This window comes from Thalassophryne amazonica, chromosome 1, assembly GCF_902500255.1.
Source record: "Thalassophryne amazonica chromosome 1, fThaAma1.1, whole genome shotgun sequence".
NCBI lineage: Eukaryota > Metazoa > Chordata > Actinopteri > Batrachoidiformes > Batrachoididae > Thalassophryne > Thalassophryne amazonica.
This window is the reverse complement of record NC_047103.1, coordinates 35,680,551-35,691,180: the sequence shown is the minus strand read 5'-3', so window position 1 is coordinate 35,691,180 and position 10,630 is coordinate 35,680,551. Positions and strand designations below refer to the sequence as shown.

General features: G+C 42.8%; 1 protein-coding gene across 1 annotated transcript in view; it reads left to right on the top strand.

The window, feature by feature from the left end:
* The first annotated feature begins 322 nt into the window (after nt 1-322).
* Nucleotides 323-10,630, top strand: part of LOC117512111 — a 46,896-nt gene continuing 36,588 nt past the window's right edge. Inside the window, exons 1-4 of the mRNA XM_034172442.1 lie at nt 323-3,307; nt 6,772-6,910; nt 8,495-8,543; nt 8,751-8,887. Coding sequence (XP_034028333.1) covers nt 323-3,307; nt 6,772-6,910; nt 8,495-8,543; nt 8,751-8,887 — 3,310 coding nt within the window. The remainder of the gene's footprint in view (nt 3,308-6,771; nt 6,911-8,494; nt 8,544-8,750; nt 8,888-10,630) is intronic.

Sequence of the window (10,630 nt, the reverse complement as noted above, 5' to 3'; positions counted from 1 at the left end):
TGAGGATATGACTGCAAAACTGCTCCATGATTGGTGACTGCTGAGTCATGTGATAACCTCTTTCAAACTTTAGCCTAACTAGGACTTCCTCATACACTGAAACACATCAAGTAGTGTGGACCCCTCTGCTCGCTGAGTGGCAGGAACATGTGAGCTCCTTCGCATATGCTATTTTGAGCAAGGGAGGGGACAACGCACGAGGGAGTCGAGGGTCTTTTTCTGCATGTGGCCGACTGATCATGAGCTGGCCATGATTTTGTCTCATGGTGTGTAGACACTTGGCTGCAGTAGTGTGGTGTTTTATTCCAGGCCAAAGAAGAAGATGGGCTGTTGCTTTAGTAAGGAGCGCAGGCCCAGCGTGCAGAGTGAGACCAGCAGCCTTTTACAGCCCCTACTCCATAACGGGACAACTGACACGACTGAACAGGTCAGGTACCATGTTTCGGGTGTAGTTCAGCATGCGTCCCTAGAGGCTGACGAGACGTGTTTGCCAGATGACTTGATTCGGTGGAAACCTCCGGATGATGATGATAACGCAGAGCTAATTTACTGTGACAAAGTTTGGACTGAGCCTGCTGTCACTTCACTGAAGGAGAAGAATAATAAAGTAGTGAACAAATGCAAGGAGGACGAGGCTTTTATTTTCACATCCAACAGAGAGGTCCATTCAAACATGGACACAGAATTTACACAAAATCCCAAAGCCAGGACCAGCTGTGAGGGGGTCTGTGATACGGAGGTGCCCACTGATCGACCAGTCAAACAGACAGCTAAGGAGCTTGCTGCTCTCAGTTCTTCATGGTTTGACCATCTCCCAGGCAGCCAGAACCAGGATGAGTCAGAAAACTGGCAGCCATGTCTTGCCAGGACACCCTTTATGGACTCCAATGGCAAAACGGAGTCAAATAGCCAGACCCTGATGATCAATGTAGGACAAAGAATGCAGCGGGATGCCCCAAGTACCAAGAACAAGTATGAGGGTGGCAATGAACTCTGTGCCATCAAGGCATCTCCAGGGCACTGTTTTGGTGCAAAAACCCAGAGGTTCTATAGCATATGTTCCATTGATGACCTCGATGATGACCATGACCTCGACCAACCCCAAACAGCTGGACTTGGAACAGCTGTCATGCATATGGCTGATTCATCGTGCGTTGTGGCGTCTCTGGCCTCCAGCCAAACAGCAGTGCATAAAGTCCTCTACCCATCATGTGCTGTTACAGATAACTCCTCACGTGGTTCATGTCTGAGCTCCTTATCACGGACAGATTCAGATGAGTCACTCTCAGAAGAGCAAACTACAACTTCACCTTATCCAGTGACAGCAGATTGTCTCTCTGAAGCACTACTCTGGTCCAAAAACCACATAAATGGTGAGAAACCTCTTGACTCATCTGAATACTTGATTTCTTCTACACTTACAAAGGATGCTGATGAACTGACAGATAGTGAATTACATTTAATAGCATCAGGCAAGGATGAAAGTGCCTGTGATGAGACAAAGCTTGAGGGTGAGAACCTGAAGCTCCATGAGGAACCATCAGCTGCACAGGACAATGTGTGTTTCGATGGGGGCACCGTCAGTCCTACGGAGGAGACTGTGGCCATCTTTCAGGAGGAAGACAAGCTTCAGAGAATGGATGTTCATTTGTGGGCAAGTGACCTCATAACAGTTCTCCAGACCACCACTTCTCCAAAGGCTGACCTCAGCCTCAAACAGCTGCACAGGGAGGACCTGGTTTCTCCTTTGCAGGATAAATCACACCTGCTGAGTGAAGTCATGGCATCAGGTCGCTGTGGAATCCAAGGTGAGGAAGAAGATGTAGTCCTCACTGGCACAACAGCTTCAAATCTTTCTGAGGTGTTCTTGGAATCCACCTTGCCACCGCCACCTAAAGAACTATCCATCGTATCCTGCCATACAAGCCTGAAGCATCTCTCAAATGTCACACCTGACAAATGGGATTTTAATTATAGTGGTCCAGTGTTTCAACTGGGAAATGGGTTTGAGGCCTCAAGTCAAGAAACCGAAGTACCATCTGCTGTAACTGAAGAAAGAGGCCACAAGATTGTCGACTGCGACACACATCTTGAAACAGCTGATGGTAAAATGAACCAAGGCGAGCTGGTATCTGGTAACGATTGCTTTAGTGGACCTTTTGAGGGTGTCCTCGTGGGGGGAGACAACAGCAGGCCATCTGAGAAAGGTGATGTAACACTTTTCAAGATAATTGCGAATGGGAAATGTGACCTGTTTTCTGAGACTTGCAGTGACTGTGCAGCTGTTCAAAGTAAAGCTGTTCTTCAGGGCTCTGAGAGCCGCGTTGAACAGTCAAGTCACAGTCCAGCTGGAAGTGTGGATTCTGCCACGTCCTCTTTCACTGCACTTGCCTCATCCTCATCCTGTAGCTCACCTTTTGAGGAAGGAGATCAATATTTGTGTTCAGAACCTAATCTCACTCTGCCCAAAACAAGCCACGTACTGGTAAATCCGGCGAAAGACAGATTTGCGGATTTATTTATGCCAGTAGTGTATCATCAGCATGGAGCTAATGATACGGTAGAACAGAACTCACAACCTGAATCACAGCTCTCTAGCTCCAGTGTTTCTTCAGATGTATCCATACCTAGCATGAACCTCGGCTTGTTGAATGAGGCTACTGATAAGTTTCCTCAACCTAGAGATTCATCCAATAAAATTCACATGGAGGAACTTAATCAACTGCACATATCAGAAGATAAGCACCGCACTTTAGACTGTCACAGTCCTCCAGACACTCACAGAGTTCCAGTTGCAGAGGTGCCATCTGCCAGCACTGAGGTTCATGGTGATATCACAGTGTGTGACTCATACATGGTGCCCAATTTGTTGGACTGCCAGGAAAACTGCAACTTGATCCAAGTGGACCCGGGTCAAGTTGATGTTTATGCTTCGACTCCATCTTACGAAATACATTTTGCAGGTCATGAACCTTCTGCAGTTGCTGAGGAGGGAGAAAGCCAAGGTGGGATGAGGAACATGATGTCTGATCTGCTGGGAGAAGATGCAGACTCGTCCATGTGCCACCTATATCCCAGCGCGTGGATAAAACTGGGTCTGGAGGAGAACTGCGAGGGCTGGGCTCAGGGGGTGTGTGAGGTTGAGGCCAGCCAGGAGAAAAGTGAGGTAGACAGTGACGGAGAGCACATCCCGGCCTTTGTTTCTGAGCTGCAGCCATTGATGGCACTGCTGGGAGCTTACCCATACAGTACCGTGATGCCTCAGGGGACGTGTGTGTGGGACTGGCACACCGAATATTCTCAGTCTGTAAGTGTTCACTCACTGCATCAAACAGCTGGTACGACTGAAAAGATCTGAATTACTGAGTGCTGATGAGCTATAGACTCAACTTAGGTTCTGAATATGTTCCACATATTCAGAGGATCTGTTGGATGAATGAGGTTGATGTCCGTAAACTTCATTAGGGTTGGGACAACTAAACATAATAGGCCCTGTGCCCATATAGCATTTTTTTTTCCTGGCAGAAAGTCACAGAGAGGGCACCCAGAAGAACCTCATCTCATCGCCTCTGAGCTATTTCTTAAAAATAATAATAAAATAAAAACAAAAACAACCCTTCTGGGACAACAGTAGACAGCTATTGGCTACCTTATAGTGTACAGTGACAGTCAGCAGAACCAGCATCTGTCCAATCTGCTGTCACTGATGAGTTTTATTTTTGTCTCTTGTGATAGATTTTAAGTGCTGACTGCAGACAGAAAGAGCTGGAGTGACAAGATTCAATCTGTCTGAAGTGTTGCCTGAAAAGGCACTGAAGTATTGTCACAGTACTTTTCTGAAAAGTTCAAGATTTTCAACTTACAAAAGCAGAGCACACTGAAAAAAAGTAACTGGTGTGCTGCTTTTTCTGGAGGTGAAAAAGCAACTGAAAAAGATGCTGTCACTCAAAAAAAAAAAAAAAAAGGCTGTGTGGACACCAGGACTTAGTCGACTACAACCAGCTTGTACCCGTCTAGTAAACTAATTTTTCTTCTAGTCAAGTAGGCAGGTTATTCATACATACACCCATACATTTTATATACCCGCTTACGCCGATTAAGGATCATGGGAGGGCTGGAGCCTATCCCAGCAGTCATAGGGTACCACGTGGACAGGACACCAGCCTGTCACAGGGCCACATACTATAGACAAACACAACCACACTCTTAGCTACGGTTCCTCACAATTTAGAGTTTCCAGTTCACCTAATCTACATGTCTTTGGAAGTGGGAGCCACCTGGAGGGAACCCACACAAACACGGGGAGAACATGTAAACTACACACAGAAAGGACCAGGCGGGAAACGAACCCAGGACCTTCTTGCTGTGAGGCAACAGTGCTAACCACCACTTCACCGTGTCCCCTGCAGGTAATTCAGACAGCATGAGTATCCTTCATTAACAAAAATAACATCTTTCAAATTGCATTTTAAGTACTTTTACATTTTCATTGTTCAATTTACATAGACAGTTTAATGTAACCATTTCTAATGCTGTTGATTTACAATTCCCCTGACTACTTTAATTTAATACATAAATAAATAAAAGCAGTAAATTTCCAAGACTCTCTTAGTTTCAATATGTTTTCAGCAAAGAATCTATTACAGAAAATCAGGATGAATTTAAATTTCCAGGAAAGAGGCTGAGAATCAGTAGCACAGGTATGAAGAATCCAGTCATTTTCTAGAAACGCCATGTTTTCAATTAGTAGTTGTTAAATTCAACGCATTGTCTAATTTTACTGTTTAAATTGGACCTTATTAATTTATGGTTAAAGATTAGTCATTGACTAGTCAATGACTGATGGTACCCGACTAGTGAACTAATAATTATGATGAGTTGTCCCAACATTGTCAAGGTGAGTTAGATATTCTTAATTTTGGTGCCAAAGTAACTGCAAGATAGATAGAAGTTTGTACTGGATGTAAGGGAACAGTCTCAAAAACTGAAGTGCTACTATGGTAAAAGCCAAAAACATAATTTTGGATGTAAATTACTCTTGTACCCCCAGTTCTAATTTCATCCACGTTTTCTGAAAAATTGACAAACAAACAAAAAATGATGTATCGACATTTTGAAATGACCCTTTGTGGTGTTGTGTAAAAGAAAAAAGAAAAGAAAATCAGTAATACTTTAGCAAAAATGTTCCAGTGAACACATAAACAACAGAATGCAATGACTCTGGATTTTGTGTGCCGCAAAATTATTTAAAACCAAGCTTGAGGCCAGTCCAATAATGTGCTCAGGTGGACACTGCTGGTGGTTATGGTAGGATTTTTTAGGGCAAACCAAAGTAATCACACAAAAGTCACAGCCTCAATGCAGGAAGTCAGTTTCAAACTTTTTAAAATTAATTTCACAGTTTAAAGTTTGGTGACTTTTCATTAACCATGAGTTTTGTGTGACTACTTTGGTTTGCCTTGTATAAAGTTTTTGTAGACAGCACCTCATCCACACTGGTTTGTACTTCTGTCTGAATCCTCCAGCTTCCTCCCACCTCCAAAGGCAGATTAGGTGAATTAGTGACTCTAAATTGACCATAGGAGTGAGTGTACCCCACCTCACAGTCGACGCTGTTCCAGAGGCATTAACAGAACACAATATTAGGGTGCATCATCCATAGTCGTCTCCAACTGATGGAGGCATATATATATATATATATATATACACACACATACACACACACCAGCCACTTTATTTGGTACACCGTGCTAGTACTGGGTTGGACCCCGTTTTGCCTTCAGAACTGAATTCATTCTTTGTGGCATAGATTCAAAAAGGTTTTGGAAACATTCCTCAGACATTTTGGTCCATATTGACATGATAACATCACACAATTGCCCATTCAACCAGTCTGCCCATTCTCTGACTTCTGAGATCAACGAGGCATTTTCGTACACTCAACTACTGCTCACTTCTCCTTTTTTGGCCCATTCTCTGTTAACCCCAGAGATGTTGTGCATGAAAATTCCAGTAGATTAGTAGTTTCTAAAATACTCAGACCAGCTCTTCTGGTACCAACAACCATGCCACGTTCAAAGTCACTTAAATCCCCTTTCTTGCATCTGGATGCTCCGGCTTCCTCACACTTCCAAAGACACGCAGGTTAGGTGAATTTGGAACTTTAAAATTGACCACAGGTGTGCGTGTGAATGTGTTTGTCTGCCTATATGTGGCTCTGCGATAGACTGGCGTCCTGTCCAGGGTGTATGCCAGCAGTCATGTATGTATGACTGCTGGGATAGGCTATAGATCCCTCACCCACATGACCTTTAATTGGAGTAAGCGGGTATAGAAAACATGTATATGTGTGTACACACACACATAAATCACAAGATAAGTTGCCTCACAGCGCTATACATAAGGTCTAGACCTCAGCCACCCCATGAGCAAGCATGTTGTCAACAGTGTTTGTTAACATTTACTTGGATTTTTTTTTTTTCCCTTATTGGATTATTAATAAGCACCACAGAGTTCAAATGCAAAACCCAGTATCTCCAAAACCATAAATTTTTAGTTGACACCAACATGTACTTGGCTGTCAAGGGGACAGTGTGCAAAATATGAAAGAATTTGAACAAACTGTTTTCATGTTATTGATGAAAGTCTGTGCATTTCCGCATAGGGTTTCCTTTAAATCTCCATTTTCAACTGCATTTTTCTCCATTTGAATAAAAAAAAAAGACTTACTGGGTTTTGCATCTGAACTCTTCACATGCTTCTTTGTTTCAGGAGCCGCTCCCCAGACCGGACCTTAACCCTGATGGTGGCATATGTGTTGAAAGTAACTTTAACTTGGGTGTCCCTGACGTCACCATGCTACAGGCTCAGTTGGCATGGATGGAATACGATAATTTAAACACACAAGAAGGTAAGCTGGAGGTGCAGCAGTTTGACATATTTGCAACTGCACATAAACACATCATCACTGTGTTCCCTAGGAAATTGTTGGACCGACATAAAGTCTTCAACTGGAAATAGAAGAAGGAATTTGATGAAGTCAGCTGTACTTATGTCATATTTATGACAATTTGTTAAGTTAATTTGGACATGCTTAGTTCATTTGGGAGCCACCAATTGAAGTGATTTGTTTAAGTTTTCTATTTTTATGTGTGTGGAAGTTGTGATCAGCTGCTGGCTCTTTGAAGAGTACTGTAAGTTCTGGAACAGTGTTTCACCTGGCTCACCTGTGCACATAACTCAGTAACTATTGCCTGACTTGAAAATTTTTCAGCAGCTTCAGGTACATCCATGTTCATCTTTGCAGAGAAAAGACAATTGTTGGACCAACCTATGAAGTGCTTTGATTGGTAACACTCAAGCGAATAAGGTTGAGCCGAACTTAAGTAATATTTATGTCAACTTGTTAAATTAATTTAGACAAGCTTAATTCACTTCAGTGTGACCAATACACTGCAAAATATGTTTATTCTTTCAGTTGAGCTGCAGTTTTGTTATTCACTTCTTTTAATCGCTACTTTAACAGAAATGTTCATCAGAACACTTTGCCCCTGCACTGAAACATTTTTAATTCTGTCCATATCAGTGATTATTTATTGAAATGTATTGAAATCACAATTGCAGTTGGTCTTGCATCAATCACTGTCTTCATTCTTTAATTTAATCACTAATTACACAATATTAATTTGGCATGACACTTCTGATGATGCTGCCCTGATAAGATCATACTGTTATTAGAAATGATCAGAGCTGCAGAAATCATTATTTATGCAGACTTGTTAGTATGAAACCTCTACTACACAAGGTTAATATGCTGATATGCACTGTTATAAATATTGTCAGTGCTTGTTTGTAGCCTATGTTGATTTTCTGAAAGCATACGATTTGGCTGACTAGCCTTTTCTCAGGGACAAACTGAGAATTTGTGGGATCCCCATGAAGTTGTTGGTCACCATAGCCAGCCTATAGACAGTACTGTGATCCTAGTGAATACAGGCATTCCTCAGGGATATGTTCTGGCTCCTAAACTGTTGAATGCTTGCATGGACTGGGTCTTGGGTAGACTTAAGGAAACCTGCAGCTTCGGTGATGTAGGTAGCGTGGAAAGGCTGACTGGCCTTGACTTTGCAGATGATGCTGTGAACTTTGCAGAATCAACAGACACACTGACTGCAGAGCTTGAGAAGCTGAGGGAGGAATCGGAGTGTCTGGTTTTGCAATTGTAAATGGCTTTTGTTAAGTGTACTGCATTTATGTAGCGCTTTCATGCACAAAGCACTTTACAGTGATGCATCACATTCACACTTTCACACCCACACACACACACCAGTGGCAGGAAACTGCTATGCAAGGCACTCGACTGTACACTGGGAGCAACTTGGTGATGAAGGACCTTGTCCAAGTGCCCTGAGTGATTTTCCAGTGTGACAGGGATTTGAACTGAGTATCATCTGGTCATGAGACCAAATATATTAATGACTTTCTTTGATTTCAGGTGAGGTTGAGCAACAGCTGAGGACCATTTTGGAATCCTGCTTGACAAAGTAGGAACTGCAACAAAAACATTTATCTTGTATATATTGAACTGTAAAAACTACACAGTAAAAACAACACGTTTACACAATGTGGCTTCTACAAAGTAGGTTTTGTGTTACAAGTAAATTACTGTGAGTATATTAGTCGTCATTGCTAACACGTCCAAATATCCTTGGACTAAGGACTATTCTCACAGCTGTTCTGACCATTCACAGGGAAAACCTGGTCAACGACCTGTACCTTGTCTCTCAGATGGACAGTAACCGGTACATTCCCATCACAGCTCTGGCCAGCCTTGACCAAGTAAAGCTGCTCAGCACAGACCTGGATCTCATCACCGACATTCTGAAATGTTAGTGTGAATCTGTTGGAGGGTTCAGTTGTGTGTATTATATTTATTACTACATACAGAGATAATGTGAAGGACCCCAGCAGTGTGCACTGCAGTACATGTCCCTAGTTCAAATCACAGCATTTGATGCCCCAATCAGAGGAATGTTGCCAAAACACCAATAAGGTAATTGCTCATTTTCATAGCAATTAGGTTATGGTTGTCAAGAGTGCCATTTAGTTGGAAAGTGGAAAAAGAGCTTCCAGTTCATCAGTGGATATTAAGTCAGCTTAAAGCTACAGTGTGTAGGACTTGATGTCATCAAGTGGTGATGTTACAGACTGCGATGATTTTGTTTCCCTCGTGTTTTCAGTTTCTTAGCGATGTGGATTCAAGATCACTTGCTTTATCTTCTAATAAGCAAAATGTATGAGCTTCCATTTCACAAAAGTGGGCATTCTCAAACTTGTTAGCCTGCACTAGCAGCCAGTACACACTGCATAAGGGATCAACCAGTGATTCCCCTTAATTTTTCTTCAGTCTTCTGGGTGCACTGCAAAATGCAAAAGACAGAGTAAGTTCAGTTTGGGCCACAGTGTCAACATGGCGACCTCCATGAGGGGGCCTGCTGCCTATGAAGGGTTCATTCTAAGCTTACAAAAACACATTGATTCATTGTTAAAGGTACACTAATACTAGTACTAATACACTAATGAAGGCATTGTTATAAATGCTATATTCCTTTTCTGTGAACAAACATGCCTAAATCCTACACACTGTAGCTTTAAATCATTTTAATTTTTTTTTTCAGGCAGTTTGTTGTTCAGATAGCAGGTGACCTAAAACTGGCTAAAGGATTTACATTTTAAAAGGGGCATCTGCTGGTCTATTGAGACTTAAAATGGACTTGATATTTTATAGAAACAGCTTTTAAAAACATATAAAATAAAATACGAGGTCTGTCCAAAAAGTAACGGACCTTTTTATTTTTTTCAAAAACTATATGGATTTGAATCACATGTGATTACGTCAGCCAAGCTTGAACCCTTGTGCGCATGCGTGAGTTTTTTCACACCTGTCGGTTGCGTCATTCGCCTGTGGGCAGGCTTTGAGTGAGCACTGGTCCACCCCTCCCGTCGGAATTCCTTTGTCTGAGAACTTGCTCAGAGACTGACGCTTTGCTTGATCAAAATTTTTTCAGAAACTGTGAGACACATCCAAGTGGACACCATTCGAGAAATTCAGATGGTTTTCGGTGAAAATTTTAATGGCTGATGAGAGATTAAGGAGTGCTACTATCGCTTTAAGGACGGCCCATGGCGCCGGATGGCGCGCCGCGTCCCGAGCCGCCGTCGCCAGCCTGTTTCAAGTTGAAAACTTCCAAATTTAAGGCTCTGTTGACCCAGGACGTCGTGAGAGAGCAGAGGAGTTTCAGAAGAGGTCGGGATCAGCAGTTTATCCAGACATTCCACTGTTAAAGGAGATTTTGTAATGAAAGACGTGCGGACAGATTAGCGCGGCGGCACAGAGAAACACCTCCATTGGAAGCCTTACAGGACAAGTTGGAACATGCCCAGCTGTTAAACAATTTCTCGGATACTCACTCAACTGAAAGCCATCGAAAGCCGCCTGAATCTTATGAATGGTTTCCAAAACGGAGGTCTTTTCCTGTGCCGCCGCGCGATGAGCGGCTGCGTGCCGACGCGCGAATCCGTCCGCACGTCTTTCATTACAAAATCTCCTTTAACAGTGGAATGTCCGGAT